Below are 27,868 nucleotides of genomic sequence, written 5' to 3'. Positions count from 1 at the left end.
CCTTTGCTGCATTTAAATTGGTATCACTCTGCCATTATAAAATGAAGTTGGTGAATTCAATTTCCCCATACCTGCTCACTGGGGAGAGCAGACCAAGTAAGCCTTACCCTGTGTTTGTTTACTCGAATTTTTATTTTTACATAAGACATTTACTCTGATATGCAAACACAAACTGGAAGGATTTCCTCAACGACTGCTTCCTCCAGCATATGCGCAGACATAAAAAAGATATGTTAAATATCCAGATGATTCATAAACATAAGGGGTTGATTCAAACAAAGTTCAAAAACTTGGTAGAGAGAACTTTTGGAATTTCAGCTGTCCTGGGCATCAGGGCTTTGGAATTCAGGACTGTCTGAATTTTAACCCATCTCAAACACATCCAATGTTTCTTCCTTTCATGGCATTCTCAGCAATTTGGAGAAAACAAGCTCAGCAATGAAGGAGGCTGAAGAATCGCTCAGATTGTCCATTTCCTGCCATTCCAAGAAAAGCTGAGCTCAGACTCTTGCTATAAACAAAAAAAAGGGCATCTTCAAATTAGAAGTCTGAGAGGCTGCTTCTAGTTTAGAGCAGTGGCAGGCTGACATCAAGAGCCTGTTGTCTCGGAGTCACTTCCCACAGACGTTTGGAGAACGGGATTGAATCCAAACCTGTTCTCTTCAGACCTCACCCAGTGCACGTTGAAGTCTCATTGATTTTTATTTCAAATTGCAATCTTCTTCAGTGGACTTGGCTTCCCCAGAGAGAAAACTCTGTCCAGGTGCAATTCCATTACTCCTGGTTGAGCAGTTCCCAGTTTCCTCCCTGATTACATGCAAGGAAGTACAGCACCGTGTGAGTCATGGCAATATTTATTAACAGGGTATTTTGTACCACCAAATCAGCAGGTATTTTTCCCCAGGAAGGAACTCCCTTCATTTCAGGCTTTTTGACCCTTATAAGCCTGACACAATCATACATCACACTGGTAACCCCATTCATACCCAGTGTTCCTTCTGCTTGGAGTCTGGATGATATTCTCTTTTCCAAGTTGGCTCTGTAAAATGAACTGGTTAATTGATACATGCCAATTTATTAATGATATATTTAGTACCTTACAAAAGTTCAATACAGCTTATCCAGAAAATTACACTTGGAGCTCATCCTAGCTTAACAGATAATCATCCTCTGAAAGGAAATGTGGGGTTTTGAAAATTGCAGTAACAACAGCTTTTTTTTTTTTTTTCCCAGAAACAACCCAGAAATATTGTCATTTATCAATTTTTTAAAGAATGAATGGTGGAGTCTTAACTGCTCAGATATGGGGTAGAGAAGCTTTTCCTTGCCAAATGAATTCTCAAAAATCTTGGTCACTGGAAACAAACAAAACTGATTTTACAGTGGTATAAGTGGATTATCTCTGGGCAGGAGAAAATATTTTTTGTGGTGGTCACCCAGTTATTGTTATGGATAAAGTCAGACAACTCTACCCAAGGGATACTGAGATAACAGGTGAGACTGAGATAACAGGTGAGGTGAATTCATGGTGAGAGGAACAAAATTGAACTGGAGCAGGGGCTAGGAGGAAATTTTGTAAAACAAAAGAGGAACAGTTTTTTCTTATCCAGAGTGTGTTTGCAATATTCTTTCACCAGGAATTCAAACTTTCTTCCTCAAAATAAACCTAAGATTTAGAGGTAACAAGTTGCTTCTGCCCTCAAATCCCTTCAGGGCCACACACTCTTGCTGGAGCTCCCCTGACTTCTCTGGCTTGGAAGGAAAAGTGTATTTTGGTGAGGAGTGATGCCCTCCCTTCAAAAAGCTGTGGGACAAAACACGTTTGTAGGAAGAGAGGAGGTGTCCAGTGAGATCTCCCATTTGTGTCCTGCCCAGCAAGGATGCAGGCTGTCACTTGCTATTGTGTAATTAGTATTTTATTCCTGTGGAAGTGTTCAGTTTTGGCCAGCTCTGCAAGGAGAGGTGCCAAACTCTCTTGAATTAAGTGGGATAGCTGTCCCACATGCCTCAGATCTGCTCCAAACTGGCTTCAAGTAGCTGATACTTATCCCAGGGATGCAAGGAGCACAGTTGTTGCACCCAAAGAAGTCACTGTTTGACAGTTCTTCTGGTCAATGCAGGATCATTAACAGGGCTGGATAATTAAACCCTTATTTAGAGAAACAGTCCTTACACTTGAATGAGGGAGGAGAATGGACTCACTAAAGCAGTCCTCTGCAAATGCTGAGATGGAATTTGTGGCAAAACACAGGAAACAGAGGTGGGACAGATCCTTCCTTGGTGACAACTGGGGGGGATGAGTGGAAACATCATGTGAGAGCTAATAATCTGTTTTATCAAGCAGCCTGACTCATAGAGAGCAGCACTGCAGGAATGAGGTAATACCATACTGGGAAGCATTGCTCTGCAGCAGCTCAACCCTTTTTGATGGGTTTTCCAGCTGTACTGAGAGGGCACTGCTTTTATTCCAGCACTTGATGTGGCAGCCAGGAGAACAGATGTGCGGGATGAAGCAGAATCACGTTTTCTCTCTACCTTTCAGCCATGAGCCAAATAGCAAGCTGTGTTCTCTCCACAACCTATTTATTTCAGTGAAGGATCATGACTGAGGGGAATTTAAATGCTACTTTCCAAAGGAAGGGTGTGAAACTAGAGAATTCAGCCTTGAAGGAGGGAAGGAGAGAGTAACTGGTTTCCTGTCTCTCTGTGGGCAGATTCAGCCCCTGACAATGCTGGCAAGAAGATGGACAACCTGCAAACCTCAAACATCTTGGACAGTCATTAATAGATTCATTAACATAATCACATGCCACAAAGTCTCCAGGAGCACTAAAAAGAGAGTAGTGAGCTAAGCTTACCCATTGCTGGGGGAAAGAGAGCATTGTTTTTCTAAGGGATAAAAAGAATACCTAAGAATAGACACATCAGCTCTTTAATAAGAGGGCAAAGATTTCCACAGGGAATAGTATTGGTGTCATGGGAAAGGGATAAGTCCTCATCTGGGAGATAATCACACCTTTGTACATGTAACTGGGGGAGAGACCTTTGGTCCTTTCACTTGTCCTTTCTCTGGGGATGGGCACACAGTGGGACATTCTTTCACCTAATCAGGAGGAGAAAATAGAAAAGAGGGGAAACTGGAAGTCCAAGGATTAAAAGGACAACATCACTCACCATAAGGGAGCCCTGTGTCAGCAACAGCTGCCAAAGAATACTGCCAAGGTCAGCTAGAACTGCCCAGTGCCCTTCATGTTTGTCTGTGAGCTAGAACGACACATTTTCAGCACAAGACATAAACACTTCCCTGCTCCATCCAGGCAGATAAAAATAAACAACCACTTGCAAAATACGAGTGCCTGTGGAGAAGTGGGAAGGCATGGAGAACCTTCTGCTCCCTTCCTGGCCTAGGAGAAACACAGTTGGGCCACAAACACTGGAAATAACTGGGTCAGTTAGAACTCCTCAGGAAGGAGGAGGGAATGGGAAGAAGTGTTGCTCCCTGGAAGGCAGGAGAGCTGCAAGGCACTTCCTATGCTGGGCAGACAGTAAATCCATCACACATCTGTGGTCTTGTCAGATTAAATCAGCACTGGCACCTTCTCCACCTATGAAAGCCAGGACCAGAGCTTCTAGAGTGAGCTCATCTTTTAATATCTTATCTTCTTACCCTCTTCTTATTTTTCTTATTGTATAACTGATTTAAAGGGGCTGGAGGGGAGACAAATCTGTAACAGATCCTGGCTGTGTCTCTGTGATCTCCCTCTCATTTCCCTAATGGCTCTATTGTAATTAGATTTGCAAAACCAGCAAAAGGTCTCATTTTGAATGGCAACAGCTGTTGACATCAAGATTACATTGAATAATTTACTGGTTTAATTTTAGCTGCTAAACAATAAGAGCCTCTTGTCAAAGATTATTTCACTGGCTGATGTTTTCTCTTTTTCCCATTGCTGCCTCCTCCTCTCTTTGCATGCTGGACAATCTGAATTGCCCCATGGAAAAGGCAGTAATAACTTACATGGCCTGTGCAAAACTATAGGTGTGTGTGTGTGTGACTATTGTTGTGTGGCACAGGTGGTTAATTCTGGCTCAGATCCATGGGCTGCATTATTCCAAGTGTAACAAATTATTCTGGGCACTTTGACAGGACTCCAGAAATGGATGCTCAGTCTCAGGCTCCTGTACAAAGTCTGGTTTCAAACTGTGTGCATCAGTCCCTGTAGGAGAAGGAGAGCAGCAACACTTTTGTCTCACAGTACTGCTGCAGGCTGAGTTCACCAATACCAAGTAGCAGAGATTCTTTCAAGGAGCAAATACTAAAAATAAAATCATTTTACAGGTCTAAAAATAAGTGAAAGGGCAGCATTTGCTACAAACCAGTGTAGAAGGAAAGCTGAGAGCATTGCTGTGCAAAGTTCCTCTCTGTGGTCTTCAAAAGGGTTTTTTTGTGATAAGCTGTTGGGCGTTCATGACTAAAACCTGAACGTCATGAGAGACCTGAAAATCAAAGGTTAAATTCCTGCTGCACTCTCGCTTTTCAGGAGTGGGACAAGTGCTTTACTAAGCCAAACCACCTAGATATAAAATACACATATATAAAGCACCCTGTGCTACAAGCAGTAGATGGACAGGATGGCTCCCTGCCCAGAGCTTGCACTCACCCCTGGGTGCAGTTTGGGTGACACGGGTGGCACTCCCGATCCTCATCGGCGTACTTGAAAATGAAGCTGTTGGCCCCCTGCAAGCCATCAGGACATTTTTCCACACAATTTGGACCATCCTTAAAATGGAAACACTTTGTGCAGTGGTCAGGACCCTGGAGAGCGTGGAAGAAAGAAATGCAGTGCATTGTAAGTTACTCTGTCCTTTCCTGCTGTGCTAGGATTGCATTGGCACTCACTCAGCAATAACTGCAGCAGCTTCTCTTCCCGAGGAACAGCGAATTACCTGCGTGCTTCCAGCCCCTGCTAGCGAGCAGCAGACACATAAATCCTGCTGCTTTTGGCCATTAACTGCTTCTGTAGAGTGCAGGACTAAATACCAGCCTCTAGAGGAGCTTCTTGGTATTATTGGTGTGCTTAATACAATGAAGTCAGTGCCCACTTTAAAGCTACATTATTCAGTACTGAACCACCTTTGCAAAGCCCTTTGGTGGCATCTCCTGCTTCTGCACTCCAGAACTATTTCCACAAGCATTCTGCACGTGGCATCTGGTCACAGCAAGGCTGAAGGACTACAAGGTCTCCTTCTTAATACACATGAAGACCAAAATGTTAAGGACAACAAACCAAGACTCCTGGACAATGTAGAAGTAAAACTTTAAAGCTGTGATGATAAGCTACTATGTAACTAAATCTGGTTATCAGGTTGAGAATTGGCCTAGGATTTTATGTCCACAAGCCCTGCTACAAATCCAAATTTCCCTGATGAGCTGAACACTTGAAACATTAGCTTCTTGCCTTATGGCTGTATTGCAGAAAAACACAGTACTGTAAGAAAAATTATGATGCCTTTATTTTAAGCCATAGAAATATAGAAATAAATTATGGGTTTTATTTTCTCAATTATGAAGAGCCTAAAATACAACTCCTCATTTCCAGCATACTTGTGACTTTTAATCTTGGCAATACACAGAAGACTAGAAGAAAGAGACAACTTCTATCTCCCAAATCAGCAATAACCTTTGAAAGAAAAGTTACTGGCCATTATAAAGGTGAGAAGGAGTTAACCATCATTTAGGATGAATGAAAAATGTTATGTATCAAAAGAACCTAAAGGCTATCTAAGTACAAAAAACCTCCCAGCATATTGTTCAAACTGAGAGACTGAGTCAAATTCCCCCAGTTTTTTTTGGGAGGGAATCCAGGACAGATCCAGAGTATAAAGAATGAAAACAGGAATAAAGGAGCACACTCAAATCACAACTGCATGCTTTCTGTCTGTAAAAATTGTGTGCATCTGCACCACTAAAGCATTAAGACAACTCAAGAAAGAAAAGGAAAATTTTCAAAATTGCTTTTTTAAGGAGGCAGACCTAAGGCAGTTTATTCCCAACACCAACTTAGCACGAGCAGAATTCCTTCCCTACATGCAGAATATGTGTATTTTCTGCTTTTGGTTCACTAATTTGCAGTACCTGCTGTAAAGTCTGTGAGCAGGAAAGCCCTGTCCTTCAGCACACTTTCACAAGTTACCCTGAACCCTGACAAACAAAAGAAAGCAAAAGCTAAGAAAAGTTATCAGGCTTTGTTCTTACCGGCCCGTAGCAAGTGATCATGTTTTCCTCCATCTTTTCACACTGGGGATCACACTCCACACACACAGAACCGTTTGCAAATTCTCGGAATTCCCTGAGAAAACAGTTTGTAGGCAGGTTAAGAGACATCTGACTCCAGCCCCAAACTGAGCTCCCTTGGCTCAGTCTTCACCTGGTGGAATTGACCTCAGCAGCTGAGGACAGACCACCACCTCATGCACAGCCACGTGAAGCAGAGACACCTTCTTCACCCATATAAAACTATAGTGGGGGCCTTCCTCTCATTTAGAAACACAGACTTCGTTAACAGGACAAAATTATTGACTTCTTGATTTTAATCTATGGGGTTGTGACTCGTGGCTCAGATTCAGGAAGCCACTTGTCACACGTGGGCACTGATGACAGAGCTGCCCCTCTTGCAGGTAGGTCTCCAGGAACACATGCCTTAAAGCCCGTTCCCCAGAAGGCTCATAATGTTTTCAGCAATAATTCTAGACTGAGGTCTCAATCTATAACATGTCAAAACAGATCCTTTTACTCATTAATTTCATGTATCCACAAGAAACTACCACTCAAGTGGCTTTTTTTTATTAATCCCTTTTAAGAGGGAAAAAGGGTAGTGATGGCAGGTTGAATTTCTTCCTTCAAACATTTCAGCTGCCAGTTACCCCTCACAGCCATCAGGATCTGCTGAGGACATCAGGATTGAGCTGAGGACATCAGGATTGAGCTGAGGACATCAGGATTGAGCTGAGGACATCAGGATTGAGCTGAGGACATCAGGACTGAGCTGAGGACATCAGGACTGAGCTGAGGACATCAGGATAGAGCTGAGGAAAAACTCACTCAAGTGCTGCAAAGGAGCCCACCCTTCCCTGGCTCTGGGAGTGGGTTTTTCCTGCTGAGGACTAAAAGAGATGTTAAATACAGCTTGATCCCACCCTGAAGATCTGTTCCCTGGCACTGGGAGTGGGTTTTTCCTGCTGAGGACTAAAAGAGATGTCAAATACAGCTTGATCCCACCCAGATCTGTTGCTGCCTACAGCATGAACATGCAGAGCTGTCCCACAAACAAAAAGTTCTTCCCTATCCCAGGTTACAGCTATTTTCAAATATTTAGGACAGAACTGAGCCTGTGGAAAGTGTAAATGCCACTCACTGGTAGATAGAGAACAGAACAGAACATTCTGGTTGAGTCTCCTCATGCTCTTACTCTGACAGGCTCCATGGCAGCAAAAGACACCAAGGGGGGACCAACTTATTTCAACTTATTCCAGGACACTGACAACACAACTGGGGTCTGCAACTCTTCTTCTTGGGGGGAGAAGCGGGAGGAGAGGAGAACAGGAGCTTTTAAGCACATAAAACTGTGCTCTGACAAAGGATTTTTTGCAAGCCTTCTCCAGATGGAAGAGTTGAGAATGTTTTCATGCATGTGTGGGAGTTCATTTGGCTCAGTTCAGCTTTATCTTTCTGTCAAAAGGCAGATTCAAACACTTGCTGCTCTGGGGGTATTCCCCCAGTATAAGCAGCAAAAGGAAAAGGGGCAAGAACTCCTGTTGGGTGTTTAAATTTATATTTGTATTTATTTATATATTTATATATAATTTATATATATTTTTATATAATTTATATACTTTATATACAATATAATAGATAATATATATTGTACATTCTATATATTTATATATAACCATATATTATTTCATATTTATTATTCATATATTATCTAATATTTATTTTAAAATAGATAATGTTTATTTTAATTTTATATATATAATATATGTACATATTTATATATTTGTATATACTTATAAATGTATGTATATTTATAAATTTACATAATTATATATTTTTATAATTATAGATTTCTAGAATTATGTATTTATGTATTTATATATTTATATATTTATATATTTATATATTTATATATTTATATATTTATATATTTATATTTGTATTTGTATTTATTTATATTACCATTACACAGTGCATTATACAAAAGAGAGTGAGCTTTTCTACTTTGGGGTCCTTATTCAGAGAATTTCTTTATCAAATGCCTGAATCCAACTCATCTGAAAGAATATAATTGTATGGTTCTGAATAAGGGTATCAAGCAGGGATAAATGGTGAGGGTTTTTATGGACATGATTTTCTGAACCTGAGAGAGTTTCATGCTCTCAGTGGCTGATTTGTCTCTCAAGGGAAAGGCTTTTGGGAAACTTTTCTCCCTCAAGGACTGTTGTGTAAATAAGATTTTTCCTTTTCAAAACAGTGTTACATAGATGTTCTAGGAGTGTTTTTCTCTTGTCCCACCAATGGGATGAGAGAGGTGCTGTTCCTGCTACCAATCAGGTTAACCTGTAGTGGAACACTTTATAAAAAGGGTTGAAAACCCCAAAATAAGGGCTCTTGCCTCCTGAGAAAATAAAACCTCAGCTGCTGTGATTCAAACACTCACTTCATACTTTGTGTCCACTGGAGACAGGTTTTTTTGTAACTTTTCACCTAAAACAAATTGTTCACGTTACCAGCAACACAAAGGGCACAAAGTGATGATGCAGAAGGCAGCAGAATACCAGGGAAAGTTTTCTCCACAAGTTCACATTTATAAATCTTAATCCATGACGCTTTTCCCCCAAAATCAGTAATATCAGCGATGGAGCCAGACACTGAATAACCCAAATCCAAAACTGACTCATCCACTGAAGTCCTCAGCAATGTGAGTGAGCAGCTTTGGGGAGAAGCCCGAGGGGAGGGTCTTACCCATCGTAGAGGTTGCAGGAGTCGATGCAGGTCCTGCCCCTGATGAAGCGCTTGCAGGACAGGCACTGGTCCGGCCCCGGGCCCCAGCAGCCGTCACTGGAGCACAGCTCATTGCACACCATCCCATCAGCAGCTGCAGAGACAGGGCTGCTGTCAGGAACACACACAGCCCCAAAAACCCAAGGGAAAACATTCTGACACGCTGGGAAACACAACTGGAGTGTCCCCGTTTTCCAGCAACAGGATGGAATAAAAGCATAAAGTCATCATCGTGCCGCAACACAAATACACAGAGCTGGGATATCACACACACCCCTGGACTGCTCCTTTCAGGATAAAAGGTTTAGGAGAAGAGCTTCTAAAGCAGGAATAAACAGAGAAGCAGTCTCAGAGGTGGGGGAGAAAGGACATGATTAAAACTTCTAAAATCCTGAATGGCAAGGAGGAGGTGAGGAAGCATGAAGCAATTGTTCACTGCTTTCTCTGAGTCCCTCGTGGGCATTCAAAGAGACAGGAATCCAATAGGGTTAAAATCTGAGATTTTTCTTCATAGAGAGTAAAGATCAACCTGTAGAATTCCCTGACACAGGACACGGTAAATACCAAAGATTTAAAGGATTCCAAAAAAAATCCATTGTCTGAATGCACCGAAGTTCTATTAAAATAAAATATAAAATGCTCCCTGTGAATTGAGGAGCCCCTGAAATAAAAATTATGGACAGTGGGGAAAAAACTGTAGGAAAGACACCATTAATTGTGATTTTAAAATATTTATTTATATTATTCAAGTGCAAAAGCACCTGAAGAGCCAAAGAGCCTTTCTGTTAAAACCCTCAAGCCCACACCAAAATACACAATGAACTGAGGCTTAGAGGGAAAGTTTGTTTCAAACAGTGTAAGTCTGTATTTTTATTTTATAGAAATCATTCTCCATGTAAATATGGAAATGATGTGACAAAGAAAATGAGCAAAAAGGAGAAGGAAACTGGGAATTATCTCTCCAGCATCTGAAGAAAATCTGGGTGCACTTTTAGCCTAACCCTGGCATGTGAAAGGACAGAATGAATTTGAACTTATTTTTGCACAATGCAATGATTTACACAAATGGATTACACAGTGCACTGAGTAAATTAAACCCAGAAAGGACCTGAAATATCAGAGATGGCAACAACACAGATATTTGTTTACTTTTTAAGTCACCAGAAACAACTTAAGAGGAATAATAAATGAAAAGGAGTGGTGATGATTGAGTTCTACCACCCTCTCCAACACTATCCTATTCCATACACCACAAATAACCTCAGGCATGAGAAGCCTGAACATGTTTTATCAAGGCTGGGATTTAGTTTTTATTCTTTCTGTATCAAGTATATGAAATATATTTTTACTGAAATAAAAAATGATTTCATTTAGGAGTCATTCCAGGTGCTCAGTATGCTTTAAGGTGTTATTAATGATCACAAATTCCAGCACAGCAAGGCCATTTCAGGGAGATGCCTTGTCCTCCTTCCCTGAGCTCTGCTGCTGCAGCCAAATGAGCCAGAGCAGCACAGCCAGCATGAGCAGAGACACAAAATTCACCTTCTCATTCCTGTCCTAAGCTGAATTTCTTTCAAGCATAGTAATATTTTTATAATATTATTTTCTAATATATTTTTATAATTATTATCAAGTGTTCCACTATGCTGCCTGAACCTGCAAGTAAAAACAAAACCAAAAACCACAAACCCAGAAATTACCTTAGTCACAATTAATCAAACTTTTATATAGTTTCATATGGTTTTTGTTTTCAACTTAGTGACTCATTTTAAATCTTTGTCACTGGACAAAGAAAAACAACCTGGTTTGGAGACCCCTCTTTTTCTCATTTTTTAATTTTAAGAATATTGCTAGCTCTTTTGACTTTGTTTTCCACACTCATCAGAAAAAAAGCAGTTCCCTGTTTGCTTTCTCACCTTCTTTTGTAACTTGAAACTGTGATTTACTATGAGTAATTTCCTTTCTTTTAAAATTTTCTTTTTCCTTTCCTTCAAACTAGTCTGTGATCAGAATTTATTTGCATGGGCAGGTAAATATCTAAAATATCTAAATAAATAAATATCTAAATATCTAAAATATCTGTAAAAATAACAAGGGACATTATTACAAGATAGCTCAGAAAATACAGTGAGTAACTGTACACAGATAAAAGGAGAGCTTTTCAATAAAGAAAACTGTGGTTACCCCATTGAAATGTAGCCAACACAGTGCCCATATTCTTATGAAAAAAGTAACAGAAATAAAAAAAATTGTGATTTCCTCCTGAAACATTTCCATAAAAGAATCTTGGCAAGGATGGAGTAGTTGTTTTGACAACTTATAAAAACTCATTTCTCTCGCCTTTCTCTTCTTTAATTGTGGGGATGGCTAAAGAAACATTTCAATTTTTGACACATTTTTTGGCATTTCCATGGGCTGAGCACGTTCTGCAGCTCCAACACATCACATGGACTCTTGTGGAAGGAAATAACAACAATATCTTGACAGGAACTGGGTTTTGTCAGGACTTTTAGAAGAAGGGCTCATTCTTTATTAATGGGGGCACACAGGTTAGAAGCAGAAAGGTTCAATGTTTTTCCCTAACTTAAATAGAACACAAGAAAATTAGCTACTAAAAAAAATAAAAAATTATTTTTATTTGGCTATATGCTTCTGGGCCTGATCCAAAGCTCCATGAACTGAATAGAAAAACTCCTGCAGACTTCAATTAGCTTTACATCATGCCCACTAATGAATGTAATCATTTATTCAAGTTGTTAATTGGTGGCTAGATTGATATAATTCATAATAATCACATCTGTAACAAACTTTGCCTAGAAGGGTTTCACCTTACACTGCAGGTGTCACTAAAGCTGAGAGAATGGTTTGGACAAAAGAACTTTTTTTTTTTCCTGTAATTATTTTTTGTGTATTTTTTGACATATTTCATGAGTCACCTCTGACTGTTCCATAAGAAAAAAAAATCTGGAAAAAAAAGGCAGATTTTTCACTTCAACATGGAGCAAAGGTCAAATCTATCTACCCTTTCCTTGATGATTTTATTCCATTCCCTGTGCACAAGAGCTTGGACCCTGAGAATTCTATCCCTGAGACTGTGTAGGGAAGTGGAGAAGGGAGAGGTCACATTCCTTCCATGGACCCCCCCTTTCTGGCCCTGGCAACACAAAACACTAGAGCATCCTCAGGGTTTGTGGATTTCATTTCCTTTTCTAAATTAAAAACACATATATTTTGTTCCTGTATTTTCAGTATTCTACAAAAAAACAGAAGTTTGCCTAGGCTTTTAACCTATTAAAAAAACCCCTCCATATTGGAGGCAGTAAAAATCAGAGTTTTCTCAAACTCTGTCATGCCAGTGTTATCTCAGAGATGAAGCATTAACATAGACCAAACTTTTCCACAAAAATTTTACTCCCCCTGCAACTTCTCAGTATTTCCTCACTGATGTAGAGTCAGCTGAACACAACATTAAATGGTGTGGAGAAGATATCATCACCTTGTGACAGGTCATAAAAGTCACTTAAATACAATGGTGGCTAGAAGACCTTGGGAGCTCTTACATGAGTTTTCAGAAAAGCTACACAATGATAGAAAAAGTTTGCTGTAATTCCCTTTAAGCCATTAACAATAACTGGGTAGAAAGGGGGGAAAAAAAAGTTTTCCACTTTAAGATTCCCACAGTGTTAAATCTCCTAAAATGTCTTTAGGAGAATTTCTCTTCCTGGAAAATAATAAGTGTCTAGTATAATAAATCATCACCTAGCTAGAGGTGAAGTAAAGTTTACATTTTCCCTTTGAGTGCAAATGTAGTGACAAGACATTCCATGTGAGAGGATGATGTGACAGCACATCCCAGTTTCCATTTGCTCTGGAAGCCCATGTTTCAGTAGTTGTGGCAGCTTCTAAGGGACTCAAACTGAGTGATCCCAGGAAAGGACAAAGAAGTGTTTAAAAAAGGAACCCTGACAACTATTGCAAGATTATGTTCCAAGCTGCTGTGCTCAGCTATGTCCCAAAGCTCTCAAAAACAGTGAAACAACTGGGACACCACTCCATGAAGGGAAAAAGCACCTTACAAAATTCACCTGAGTGATTTCCCATTGTGGGAGGTTACAGAAGGCTTGAAACAAAGAGGAATAATTACTGTATGAGACATGAGGCCTGTGCTCCACCTTGTTACTGCTTAGTTTCTTTTTATATTAAATTCCTAGGAATGAAGGAAAGTTGATTGTTCTTTCATTAAATGCTGCATGATAATCAGACAGCTAGGGCCAATCTGATGTAAGAAAACATCAGAGCACCAAGAGCATGACTTTTCTCCCAGTTTTCCATCTGGTAGAGAGGAAACCTGTGCTCTCTAGAAGGTTCACAAGTTCATGTATCTCCTGGCAAGATGGGAGCAACTTGGATCTGGGAATATAACCTTAGTGACTCTTTCATGGTCAACAGAACCTTGAGTTTCTTCCTCCTGTTCTGTCAGCCCAAGAGTTCCATGTGGGAAATCTCAAAAGGGCTAATCCTTCTTCATGCCATACAAAATACAGTTGTTACTGGAGCACTAGGGAAGAACTAGGTGGTTCCTCACCACATGACCCTGTCACACTGAAGGGGAAAGCATCCTTCTTGGCAGCACCTCTATTTTCCAATAAATACTCTATTTTTATAGCTGCCTTTCTATGTAGGGGCAGAAGAAAAGCCCTACAGTCTCAGGCACAATCACAGTAAAAACTTCCTGCAGTGACAGCAAGCAGCATTTTCTTAACCTTCACTTTTTAAACTTGCATGTAAAGAAATAAGCCTAATAAAATTAATACCAATTAAAATGCCACACAACCAAAATCATGGGGTGATTGACCAAACAAGACCTCATACTTCCTGTGGCTCCTCCATGGTAGGAGAGATTAGAAAAGTAACTGAGCAGCAGAGACAAAGCTCCAGCTGTATTTCACCTAACTCTGAAGGTACAGAGTGAGCACAGCCATTCACTCTCTCAGAATAGAGAACAGCACTTCAAAGGGAGAGGAGAGGGGAAAAAACCCCACAAAATCCCTCAAGTAAAACTCAAACAAAAAAAAAAACACCTCAAACCAACAGAAAGAAAGAATGAAAGTGCAAGTCAAAAATAGGACCACAGCTTGAAAAAACCCAAAGCAAACATTTTTGGCTGATCAGAGCACAAACATCAGCAATATCACTTAAACATACAGCAATTTAATGAATCTCCTCTCCTGCAAGCAGTCTAACAGATGCTTAAAATGAACTGCCTTGCTGCTACAATATGCCTGTATTGATGCAATTTTCTGCCTGATTTCTATATAAACAAGTTATTTTATCTGCTACAGAGCTTTTTTGGCTTTTCAGTACGATGATCTCAGCCTAGGTACTGGCATGTAAGCTTTCCTGAAGTAGTATTTTTTATCAGATAGGTCAAATATGAAAAGAGAGGACTTGATGACCTAAAACAGTCCCAAAAAACACAGTTCTGGATTAAGATAGGGCCACTTAGGGTGGGGGGAGCAGAAGCTACCAATCCCACTCCATTAGCAAAGGGCTGTAGAGTCATGAACATTCCATTCACAGCCTTCAGAATTCCTATTTGTGGAACTGGTTGAGGAAGCAGCTCTCTCTCTCTGCTCCCTTTGTTCCTTAAACCATTTCATTTTCCTGCTCAAAGCCCTGGGATGCTGTAAATGAGCCCAGTTCCCCTGATGTCCACAGAGCCCCCCAAGCCCCAGCAGGTACTCACTGCAGTTCTCTGCCCTTTTGTTCCTGTGGATGACTGTCTTTTGGCTGGGGGTGCTGAAGAGGCTGGTCCAGTTGACAGTGTGGTAGTAGCACAGATTGCTGTTGTCTGTGATGTAGATGTTGCCAGCACTGATTTGCTTCAAGGACTGGAACTGCAGGGAAGTGATGCCTTGTTGCTTCAGGATGAGCAAGGAAAGGCCACTGGGATGAGAACAAAAGTGAGAGAGAGTAGGAATTATCTTCAGAAGGCACAGCTTATTATATCTGGTAGGAAACTGCCAAGAGTTAACATGATCTTTCTGGAAAAACTGAGAATTGTTCAGAAAACTTTTATTTTGTGGTGATGTAGTTATTTTATGAGTCAACATCCAGCTCTATTGCTCAGGAAATTATAAGTCCTGTCAGGAGTGAGATACCACAAGCTGTGATGCTCATAGCACTAGGCCAAGTAAGCCAGCAGAAAACCAGTTTCATTTCATCCATTAAGTGATTTTTTTGAGATAATGTGCTGTTAGGAAAACTGAATAAAATTCAGGTTTTTCTTTCAACAGCATTAATACTGTGATAGTTTATATGCTGAGGAGAAAAATAATGTAAAATGTATTAAAACATCTTCTTTCAGGCATCAAATTAGCATCATTTCAAGTAATACAGGAAGAAATTGTTATTTTCGTGGATTTTTTTTTTTCAGCCCACTTTCTACATTTCATTTTTCTTTGGTTGTAATACCTGGTTATCGCCTTTCTTCATCAAAGGAACAGTAAATGATTGTCTGCACAACATGAAAATGACTGCACATATTTTATGACTGAAGATTAGTGAAGACAATATCCAGTTTCTGGGCATCCTTTAAGTTATTGTATTTTAATGATGATAATTGTTTTCCAGCTGTTCCAAATAAAAATTGCTGCCTTGGAACAGAATGTGAGGCTGTAATTCAACCCCAAGGTTTCACTGCTATTCATATTCTGCTCAGGCTGCTGTTTAAGATGCCAGCAGAATCCCATGCCTGATTTACTCCATCTCTAAAGTGGGGATCCAGGGCTTGCTGGAGAAATTACTCAGGTACCTCCTCGTGCTTCCTCCAGATTTTCTCACCACGTTCTCTTCTTTTCAAACCAATTTCTCCACCCGAGTTTTCCCACAGGAACATCTCTGGTAAAAATGGCTCCCTAACACTTCACCTGCAACGTGCCTCAGTGATTTCAATGTTCTTCCACTTTTTACCTCTTCTTAAAACCACTCTGTTGTTTGGGCATATGAGCCTGCATGTCTAATCACAGCCATATAAACTCCTAATAATGAGGCTAAGTTCTATTATTCATTCCTTTGACACTATGTTTCTTCACAAGGTATTTTACACCATAAATGTAAGTTCCAGACAATGAGGTAATAGCTACAGCCGTGAACCAAGCCTTTTTTTTATAAATAATTATGTGGAGAAGGTATTACCCATTATAAACAACTGATTAGCAAAGATACTGGCAATGAACACCTTGGTAACGGAGGGAAAAAATATATCAATTTACAATGTCCTTCCCAAAGGATGTTGCATTCTCTGTTACTGAACAAAGAATCACAGAACACTAATAAAAAATTATTCCACCAACAGAGAAGTTCCTTACCTATAGAGAGCTCTCCCACCAATGGTAACCAAGTTAGAAAACACCCTGAAGTCTGTCATGTTCTCAGGCCACGACTGTATGTTCAAATACCCTGAGGGAGGAAAAGGCAAACACAAATTATTTCAGCCAAGTGTGGGTTAGGACAGGCTTAGCCTGTAAAGGAAAGACAGTGCCAGCCTGAGGAAAAGAAATAAGGTAAGAAATAAGGTAAGCTGCAGGCTGCTCAGCACCATCTCCTCCAAAAAGAGAAGGAGAACTTGTCCTGATATCTGAGGTGAGCACTGCTCATCACCTGAGCAGGTGACTCTGCAGCAGCAGGACACATAGGTGTGAGCACTGGGGCAATTCCACTCCAGGAGCAGGGCTCAGACTGTCTGTTAGTGTGTTTAGGAACTGCAAAGAACATTCAGCCAAGTGCCAGATTATCTTTGACGTTAATTAGGGAGAGATTAAGAGTTTACTTGCATTTTTAATCCACCTATTCGCTGAAATTCACAACTTTTAAGGGGTGAAGCATGCTGAGCTCCACACAGCTACAATCAAGCTGTGGTGCCCAAAAGCATTTTGGTGGGGTTTTTTGTGCATGAAACAGAACAATTTTTTGCATTTCCCTACCCATACATAATCAGAAATCAAATGAGAACTCAGAACACAGACACTACTCACACAATAATGTCTCCCTCCCTGTCCCCCACACGGTGAAACAAGAAATAAGATGCAAGAAAACAAAGTACTGACTACTTGTTTTATGATCCCATTGAAAAGTCACCAAAAATGGGACTCACTACCACCACTCACCAGCACATCATACATCTGTCTTTAAATTACAGAAGCTAATTTGCAGCTAATTTTCTGTTGGACCCAGGGAAGAAGCTGTAAAAGCAGACTGGAACCTTCAAATGCTTTCAGATAAAGAAAATGGTTTCCCAAATTTCAGCACCATTTGCCTCACATTTCCCTCCCTTGCAACACTTGTCCTACTTTGCTAACATGGGACCAAGGTCCTTTATCCACTTAGCATCTGCCAGAATAGGCATCCTGTGTTCAAAGGAAAATACACTTGTGAAAATCAACTGATACTGAAATTTTTATTTTTATAAAAATTACAGAGTGATGTGCTTAATGCAAACAAGTGCCTTGTGTTCTTCAGAAAACCCAACACATGACAACTATAAAAGCAAAGTGAGAATGAATTCATTAATTACTGCAGATTATAGGAGATCAGAAGTGTGTTACCTGTTATCTCTCTCACTGTTTGGAAGATATTTAATTTCTCTGGATTGATGGCAGCGATCGTGTGATATGGGTCTCTGAAAGATTAAAATCACATCATGTGACACTTTAAACAAAAAAAAGATCAGGTTCTCAAAGCCATACCCTGTAGGAAAAAAAGCATTAAGGTGCTCAACACTTTGCTTTTATGAGGATATGCACCAAGCTTCTTCAGCCTGCTGTTCCTGCAGATCCGTGTCTAACTTCTCCCTCGTCATCTTGAAGGATCATAAAGGTTCAACTCATTTGTTTTTTAGCAAATATGTATGGAAAATTAAGGAATTCTGAACAACTAGAAGAGACCTTCCTAAAGGAAAGATGAATTTTCAGGTTTTTTTCCCAGGAATGGCAGAGCTGTGATTCTGCATGCCAGGACTAACAAAGCTGCTCCTGAAAGGAGTGACCAGCTATAAGCAACACAAAGCCAAGAGCAGGCCAGCAGTTCCTGACATGTGACATTTAAAGGGCACACTTTGGAGAAGATGTTGAACAAGGAACCTCTAAAAGCATGGATCCTAGCCAAGCAAGTTTGTCCACGAGAAATGAAACAACCTCCAAAACTTGAAATTTTAAATTTTTAAATATGCCACAGTGTGAAAAGATGGAGCTGACCTTGATTTTGAGAGTGCCATCATTTAATAAATGTATTTAAAAAGTCAACCAGAAGCTTACACCAAACAAAGATTCCTCTGGAATGGCATGCTATGGTATTTTTGTGTGTTTTCTGAGAGTAGGGAGCCTCAGCAATAAATATGGAGCATATTATAAATAAGTGTTTCCTCCTCTCCTCCTTCTGCTTTGCAGGACACGTGATTCCCAGAATTGTTAATGTTTGTTAATGTTCCAGAATATTAACAAAAAAGCCCAGTGGACCACAGAGGCATCAAACACATATTATTTTAACAATGTGGGGCTCTCAGAAAACTAAATAATAAGTTTTGACTACCTAACAGAAACACAGTACTTTGCTTTCAGAGTGCATTGCCATCAAAAAAGGAAAACCCTAGCCTGCAATAAACATGAGGCAGCTGAATTTCACCTCTAAATTCTGAAGGTAAAATAGCTTTAAAGATGCAGATATACACTTAAACCCCTTAAACAGCCAAATGTCTGATGTTTTATCAACATATAAAACTGTAGTGTATAGTGTATATCTTAATTACTTTAAATAGTTGTGTATAAAAACATTCATAATTACATATATATATATATTTGCATAAATTATAACAAATTCAAAAAGACTTGAAGTTAATGTGCTCAGGAAAGAAATAGGCTACAGAACCACAGGATCAAAAACTAGGACAGGATCAATTGCAACAGCAGAGTTTCCAATGGAAAAAACAACAACAAAAAAATATCCTCTGCATCTTTCACCAAAATTATTCTCTGCCACCACCAAAGTCTTCCAATTCCCCAGAGAACCAGACTTTAAGTCCCTACAATCTAAAACATTAAAAATTCATACTCTAAAATTTACAGTTCACCGTGAATAAATGATTTTGTGACAAAAATTAAGTAAAAGTTGGAGAGGAAATAAATGGGATTTTTATTTCTCTGTACTGTCCATTTATATAAAAAACTACTTGTGGAGTCAGTGTCATTTTTTAAATTTCCATTTCATATTGCTGGTTTGCAAAATGCCATTGAAACTTTAAATAAAAAACTGTTCCAGAAATCTAGATATTTTCCTTCATTCTCAAATCTTCTCTTCTTTTAACCTATACCAATATAATTCATGCTGTAGCAAACTTTAGGGTTGCAGAACTCAGTGCCCTCAAACCTCAAACACTAGCTTAAGTGAGTTTTCTTCATCAAGAATGAGAGACAAAATGCTACAGAGTTTCAATATTACATGTCCTACTCTTCTGTAAAATAGAACAGAATATTTTAACTTTCTGCTTATAGTCCAAATTTAGATATTTTTCAGACAAGTACAATTTTATTCAAGGTTGGGTTTGGTTCTTTTAATGTAGACACATTTTTTAATGAGCCAATATATTTTTTCCCTCAAAAGCAGTTCTTAAACTTGAAATTAAATTTCATGGAATGCACCAGATTAATCCACACAAAATTTCTCATGGGCTCTAGCTGATTCTCTTGCATTTACTTGACTTTTTCCTTTCCTGTGATATTTAACAGGTTTCCATCCAGCCTCTCAGTGGGTTGTTTGGCAGAGCAGATCCATGTGACTTGTGGCACTTTGAGGTTTTTCTGGACCTATTACAATGAGCAAAATTTAAACCAAAATACTGGATTTATACACCAGTGAATTCTGTGTGCCTCTGCAACTGAAACTTAAATAGATTCTTCAAAACTGATTGACAGGAGGGCAGCTCTTGTGCATGTTTGTGTACTGACAGCCTCCCAGACTATGACAAGTTGTGCTAAGAGAGGCTGTCTCTCTGCATATTCTGCATATTATTCTGCTGGCCTTAAAAAAATTTAAACAAACTCATGGAAGGCAACTTCCTTTTCTGCCTTCTATTCTCTAATCAGCCTTTATCATAAGCCAGTATTGAGGACCTCATAAAGTAACCAGAGAATCATAGTTGTCTTTTCTCTTTTCAGTGCAAACAATTAATCCATCCTTTCTTTTCCTAGAGATTGAATCTTAAGAATCAAGGTAGTTTTCTTCACATTGGATGGCAGAAAACTAATTTATCCTGGGTGTGCTATTGCATAAAGGAAGCCTGCTGCCATCATTAAGAGGTGGATGCAATTGGTTTCAGCTGGCACTGTGACATAACATCTTAACATTTTGTCACTTACCCATGAATCCCAGTGACAAGGAAGATGAGGTTGCCATTGATCTTGGTACAGTTTACAAACTTGTCAATGTTGCTGGAATCCACTGTCTGAGCTGACACCAAACTCCCTGTCCCAATGCCATCACATGCTGCCAAAACAAGGAGCTTATGTAAAGAACTAGGGAAAACAATTACTGAATCAGAACATGCTGACCTTACAGACAGGACTCTTCATCTCATTCAGCAGAGAGGTGTTAAAACAGCATCCTTGACCCATATTCCCACAGAGGCACGTGCCAATTTAAAACAAACTGAGCTACAGCACCTGCCACAGAGCCCTGGCACACTGGTATTTCACATGGGATATAAAGGCAAGTATCAACCACACTAAATCCCACTCAGCCCAGCCATGCCATTTCTTGGGGAGAAACTGAGGGGCCCCAACACTGCTGCTCCAGAGGTCCCCTTCTCTGGTGGATTTGGGAACTTAACCACCCATGCCATGAGGCCTGTTAAAAGGCTGCATAAGTAACTTGTTATTTATCAGCTCAATCAGCAAGTTACTGGTGCCTGGAGAAACTTGCAGCCAGTGAGGGAACTTCTCTGTGTGGCCTGTTAATTTAACTGCATTTCCTGGGACACAGGATGCATCCAGGAACAAATCCTTCATGATTTCAACCATATAATGAATTCTGTCTTCCTAACTGAGCTCCTCTAATGGCAACTACCAGCTGAAGCTTTTACAAACATGTGTTAGCTTTCCTCCTGAGAAAGTAAGGGACTCTATACATGTGTTTTTGTGCACAAAACTATCTATGCAACAACAACAATTATTTACTCAATAAAGCCAGATTAGTGTGAAATCTTCCAGTAGTGTGAAAAGTGGCATAGGCCCACAGAGGAAAATTTATGATGCTTTGCTCCACAGACCTTCAAGCATGGAGCAGAAAGTCTCCTTGCTGGAGTCTAGAACAGCAAAGTAACCTACAGATTGCAGTCCTCTCACCAGAACCAACACTGGCTGTTGTTTGTGTGTGTGTGAGACTGAGAAAGGAGGTAGAAGATTCTGGGAAAGCAGAGACAGAGGAAGGAAATGGAAACCTAATGCTGTATTGACAAATATGAGACATCACATTGAATTTGATGAGACATTGAATTTGGGGGGGTTTTGTATGGCCCCCTTTGGAATGACAAAAGGACAATGCTAAAACACCTCCAGGAAACACTTGTCATTAAAATAACACAATGAAGAATACTTTCAGATTTCTCTAAAACCAACAGAGAAATCCCCTTCATTTGTGTCTAATAAAAAGTAATTGGTTTAGTTATATTACCATTACAACTTAATAAATTTTCACTCTACTGTATGTGCTTGACACACAACCTACATAGCTCAAAGTTTTGCGGGTATTCAAAGGCTATTCATATTCTACAGCAGGGCTATTCATGCCAAAATAACAACCTGTGTAGACTACTTGCAAGAAAATTTATACTGAACCACTGCCTACCTTTAGGACAAATGTCAGTGCAGGGCTTGCACATCTTAATACCATTTTCTTCAACTTCCATCTTGGAGCTGGGACATGCCCGGACACAAGAGCTGGAATCCACCACAAAGTTGTCTGAAAGGAAAAAGGAAATATTGTGATATAAATAAAGTGAATAAAAGCTGGCACATGTTTTTCAGCTCTGTGTGTCAATACCTGTTGTTGCCTTAGCACTTTCCCAATGACATTAACATTCAAAGTTCTGTTTTCAGAAGTGTATAAGCAAAATAGGCACATTATCAGGGACTTAGAAAAATCCATGAATTGTCATGATCCCCCTTTCACCCTCAATTTGGCTTTATTATGATTTGTAGGGATAAAATAAGCTGCAGTAATTGGAGAGAAATACAGCAAGATGGTCTGTCCTGTCTTTTTCATGCAACAATATACATCTGGTATAAAACAGTGCACAGGACAATGACAAGTATTCCAATTTTTTTCCCTGTAAAACAACAGCCAAAGAGAACATAGACTGATCCTACCTAACTGAATGTTTAATACTCATAAGAAAGGGGAAAAAAAAAAAAGGGTAAGTGTTCAATGAAGAATTTGGGCAAAGAATTATATCCCTTATAGTGCATGATATCAGGTTCTTAACAAACCAATCTTGCTTTAGCAGACCTACCACTATTACAAGCAGAACAAGGTGGTCACTGCCCACAGTGAGTCCTCCACAGAGACTCCAGTCTGGGATTTTGGGTTGGATTGATTTATGATTTTATTGATTTTATTGATTTGTGAATTTATTATTGATCCATTTAATATAGATCGCCCATCCTTCTTACATTTGGATAATTTGGTAATTTACAGATAAAATAATTGATGTACAACTGTAAACCTTCATGGAATGAAAGGGAGAGCAAGAATACTGTTTCCTTTATTATTCTTCTCAATTAAACCAGCAAATTTAAAAGACTTTTTCACAAAGAAAGTGATGACCTGTAACTGTTTTCTGTTAGTTGTCATCATCTGGCTGGTATCTTAGAAACATGTGTGTTTTACATGCATGGGATTCCTCTTTTTTTTAACTCCCTCCTCCCCTCTAATTTTACTCTGGGGTTTTAAGACTGCATTCTTGTCAGTATTAGAAGTTTATTCCTCACTGGGACAGAACTGCCCAGGATAACTTTCTGTCAAATCACCATTACTCCAAGTTAGGGGCATCAATATCATGAATGCATTTGGTTCCAGGTGCTGATGGTGGAATGTCATTTTTCTGAAACAGAAATTCATTCCCTTTTACAATCCCACTATTGTAACTATTTATTTCCACTATTTTGGAATTTTAAAATACTGATCTAAAGAATGAATGTAACAAGCTGACCATGAAAACAGAAATCATCTTTCTTTAGGTAAATCACTCCAGGATCCTCAGGAACCGTCAGCAGCACGGAATTCACTGCCTGTAGTTATCATCTGACTTAGTTATTACAGCTGCAAGCACAAGTGGAGTGATTGTGCTCCATTCTCTCACTGTTCTCATTCTCTCACTGTTTTTAAGGCTCCTGAAATGCAGCTCCAGCTTCCCATCACTGCAGGAGAAGGCAGCTAGCAGGGCAGATCAGGCAGCACTTACGCGGGCACTTCTTGACGCAGAAAGCCCCATAGGTGTACTTGGCGTTGTGGTTGTGCTCCAGCTGGAAGGTGGTGGGGTTGTACACGAAGGTCTGGGGGCACTGTGTCACACAGGCACCACTGTCATTGAAATTCATACAGGCCTGCAAAACGAGGGAGACAAAAAGTGTTGAATTAAATCATACCGCTGCTTTAGGGTTCGGTTTGGTTGGGGTTTTTTTTTTGGTGTAAAAGATGGCCTTGATTGTTCAGACTTGCTGTGACAGTGAGGGATGTGATCCAGAACTCTCTAACATTCATTCTGGCTACTAGGATTTTTGCTAGGGTCTTGGCAAATATGTGACTTTTCAAATTAGGGAGTTTGGTGCGCCCCCTTAATTGGCAACAGTTGCCTGTTACACCACTTCCTACAAAACCAAAACAACACCTTAATTTGTTTCATAACTACTCACAATCAACTAATTCTCGACTTGATAGGACATTCTAAAACTGCCAAGATCGAGCAGCTATTTATCATCCTCTAAGCAAATGCTAATGGCTTTTTCAGAGGTCCAACCCTTTAGATTTCTTACAGCATGAATACATCATCCGGCTGAAAACTGTAATTCCCAATTAGGAGGCAAGAGGGATAAGAACTTCTTTTGAGCTAGCACAGGAGGGGGCCATTTCCCTTACTGGCAAGTTTAACAAGGTCAGTTGCTTCACATAGTGAGAGAGGAAAATAAGACTTTGTTCCACTTAGCATTCAGGCTCTGCCTTGCACAGCTGACAGAGGACAGGGAGTGTGTGGATAACAAAAGTAATGGGATGCAGGGAAAACAATTGACCATGCAAGGCTGGTAATTAGGAGTAGAAAGCCCCACGGATTTTGATGTTCCTTATCAGCACACATCATGTCTAAGGTTTTAACCACAGATTATGAGAAAAATGTTGGAGTAATTTTCACAGAGCATGAATGAAAGGTTTGTAAGAATATGAAAGTTGTAGCCTGGCTTGGACCCCTCTAGAAGTTTAAGCAGCCACTGCTACTGGGTATTGCCTCCCCACTAACCTGTAATCCAGGCTGCTTTAGAAGTGTTAGTCTAGGAGTGAATCCTTCTGGTCTTTCTCCAGGTTGTTAAAATACAGCTGCTTTTGCATCTTTAAAGAGTCAACAAGTGTAACAATACTACACATGTTCTGTCCCCTTGCCTCCTGGGCTGGGACTGAGAGAAAAGAGAACAAGATTCCTCTCTTCTACTGATTTTATTACCAGTCCTTGTCTCCATTTGGATCAGGACCAGCAGGACCCTGGGACCTGTCATGCCAGAAGATTTCAGAAAGGAGAGGCTAATGATGTATCCAAGGACAAAATCTGCTGCTGAAAGGAACAAGCAGAGAGACCCATGATGACAGCACTGTTCTACATGGAGCATGTGCTAAGCAAAACTGCTGATCCTGTCTTTCCTGGTCCTTTAAAATACCTGTTATAAAACCTGCCAATTTTTTTCATGGAAACAGATTTTTTTTCTCCCTTAAAAAGATAAACACTACTCAGAGCTGGATGGCAAGTCCAGCTGAAGAACAGTGCTGTGTCACTTTCCTGGTTCCACTAGGAAGTCAACCAGGCCCTCCCATGCATTTCAAGTTCTAGACCCAGTTTGGGTCTGAGATAAAAACATCAGTAAAACTTTTGCTTTAGCATGTTTGCTTGCATTTATGTCAGATGATGATTACTGTCTTGCTTTTAGAACTGAATATGCAAATGACTGGATGGCAGCAGATGGAGGAGGATGGATGAATTTTATCTACAGATATTAAAACCGTATTTAGAACAGGATGCTGTTGCAAGATGCCATAATGCTCTAAAGGATTTGTAATGCTTCATAAGCTGTACTTTTGCTTATTAATAAATACTAATTCAGTTTGTTTCCTCAACCCATTTCTTACATGTTGACTTAAAAGGTGCTCCATCATGTACATGACAATTCTTTGATAACAGTTTAGCAAATAAAGCACACCCATACTCCTTGGAGACATGGCAATTCTCAGGAAAAATTAGTCTAGAAGATCTGGGAGCTTCAAATTTATGACTGAAATGTTTTATATACATTTGTAATTGCTTTGATAATATATGCAAATTTCTAGCATTTTGTGCTAAATGCTGCTAATTTGTGAATAAAAGCACAGGGAAATACACAAGGAAAAAAAACAAAGTTCTGTGTCTCAGCTGAAAGCTAAGCACAGTTGTCTCTAGCCTAAAGGGTTACACTTTTCACCCACTGTGTCTAAGCAAGTAATGACTAGTCCTGAAAATTGCCAGACCCCTGCTGAATTTCTTTTACATTGCTCTGGGGCCAGAAGGGAATGAGAACAAACCCTGGGTGCTTCTCTGCTTTCTGTACCAGAAAAACCTTCCAGTTGATTTTTAGCATGCATATTTTCACAGCTGCCACAATTCAGGAAGTCTAACTTTCAGGCTGCAGCATTACACAACTTAAGCTGCCAATAACTTGTCCTTTGTGGGTGAGGGTCTGTAGTGATGCAGAGTCCCCAGGCAGGAGCAAAGGAAAGCTGCTTTATTGCAAAACAACAGGCATTTTTAAGCAATTAGGCCTTTATCAGTTAAATAGTTTAAAATCATAACAAACACAACTCAACCAACCACCATAAATGAACACACAATATTTATATAACTCGTTTTTCTACCCCTAATTGAGCTGAGTCTCTTTCCCACAGTCCTTTTCTACTTAGCCAAAGTAAGAAGCCTGAGCCATGATTTTACAAGGCCTTCCTTTTGTAAAGTTTTACCTTTTAACAGTCCTTAACCTTTGAGAACACATCAGCTCTGAGGATGTTCCTCAATGCTCATTTGGGAGCAATGGCTGCAATTCTCCTCTTCCCTTTACCTTTTAATATTGTACATGACACAAGAAAGTCTGGCATTTTCCTTTCTCTCTAGTTCAAAGCCAACAGAGAACTTCCAGGCACTGTTGGATCACCCATACCATATGTGCTGAGCATCTACTTTTAGAAAGCCACAGAGAACAGCTTTAGTAAATCCTGTCTATATCATATCCTAACCACTAGATTTCATCAGCAGCCAAAGAACACATTCAGATGTGGTTTGGAAGCACAAAACCTATCAGTATCAAACAGTCAGGGCCAGCCAAAGATTCATTTTTACCGGTTCATTATGACTCTCTTGCCCACAGTTTCAAAATATACACAATTTTCCATACCCTCCTCCCAAACTCACCTGGCAGTCAGCTTCACAGGTATTTGTCTCTTCAAACATGTGGGTACCTTTGAAAATCCACCTCTCCTCTCTATGCTGGGTTCTAATTCTAGGCTTCCCCTGAAACCATTAGCAAAACTTGTCTCATCGACCCAGGGTGATGAGCTACGCATTTTCTGAGCTCAGTTTTGGGTTCTAAAGCTGCTAAAACTCTTAGAAATAATGGATTAGAAACAAGACAGGTTTTCTAAAGGCCTGGATGTTTAGATTGCCTGTTTATTTAAAGAAAAAGCCATTTCTTCTTTCCATCTGAAGCACACATGTAGTAACATGCATTTGAGGGAAAGCATTTTGGGAGCCACCTTCCTTCCTTCTCCACGAAGAAGCATGTCCAGTAAAAAAGCTGAATTTAAATTAAGTCTGGCAGAAACAGTGAACAGTTTGCAGAGACAAGCTAAATAGTATTCTTAACTTTTATATGAAAAGCACACAGAGCAATAATAAAAACCATGTTCAAATATAATGACAAATACCTCTAAAAATTTGCTGTCACCTCTATAAACTAATTGTGGAAAAGAAAAAGATAAAAGTCACAGAGAAAAGCATATTAATGGTTCCTAATCTGTATTTACAAATCTCATGGATGTGTTAATGGGTAGTATTAAGTAGATAAACGATGTTAATACAACATGAAAAATAAATGCTAAAAATTTGCATCCTGAATCTGTGAGTGTGCATGCAGTACATCAGGAGGAACAAAACTGTGAATTTCATGGGTTAAAGCATTAAGAATCAGCAGAGTGACTGGTGGGAAGAATAAAAAGCAAGAGTGACACGTACAAAGCAGTCGGTGTCCTTGGGTCCGTAGCAGCCCCCGGCGCACTCGCGGTGGCAGCAGTCGCTGACGTAGGGCCCGTAGCAGCGTCCATCACACTGCTCTGCACACACAGTCTTTGTCACTGCACAGGGCAGGAAAAGGGACATGTCACACACAGCACTGGCCACCGAGCTCTCCAACTGCTCCCCGAGAAAAACACCCACAGCCTGCTGCAAAAAACCCCAGCAAGTGAGGGGACGGC

General features: G+C 39.9%; 1 protein-coding gene across 2 annotated transcripts in view; it reads right to left on the bottom strand.

Moving 5' to 3' along the window:
- ERBB4 (erb-b2 receptor tyrosine kinase 4) overlaps positions 1–27,868 on the bottom strand; it is a 553,629-nt gene that overhangs the window by 123,585 nt on the left and 402,176 nt on the right. For both annotated transcript variants that reach the window (XM_015634896.1, XM_015634897.1), the window contains exons 6-15: positions 27,630–27,748; positions 23,574–23,715; positions 21,959–22,072; positions 20,473–20,599; positions 17,668–17,741; positions 16,432–16,522; positions 14,808–15,007; positions 9,023–9,155; positions 6,257–6,350; positions 4,662–4,816 (exon numbers count right to left, since the gene is read on the bottom strand). In XM_015634896.1, the coding sequence (XP_015490382.1) occupies positions 4,662–4,816; positions 6,257–6,350; positions 9,023–9,155; positions 14,808–15,007; positions 16,432–16,522; positions 17,668–17,741; positions 20,473–20,599; positions 21,959–22,072; positions 23,574–23,715; positions 27,630–27,748 (1,249 nt within the window). The remainder of the gene's footprint in view (positions 1–4,661; positions 4,817–6,256; positions 6,351–9,022; positions 9,156–14,807; positions 15,008–16,431; positions 16,523–17,667; positions 17,742–20,472; positions 20,600–21,958; positions 22,073–23,573; positions 23,716–27,629; positions 27,749–27,868) is intronic.

This window comes from Parus major, chromosome 7, assembly GCF_001522545.3.
Source record: "Parus major isolate Abel chromosome 7, Parus_major1.1, whole genome shotgun sequence".
In the NCBI taxonomy this organism is placed as follows: Eukaryota; Metazoa; Chordata; class Aves; order Passeriformes; family Paridae; genus Parus; species Parus major.
Note: the sequence above shows the minus strand (reverse complement) of the source record. Positions and strands in the feature narration are given on the sequence as shown.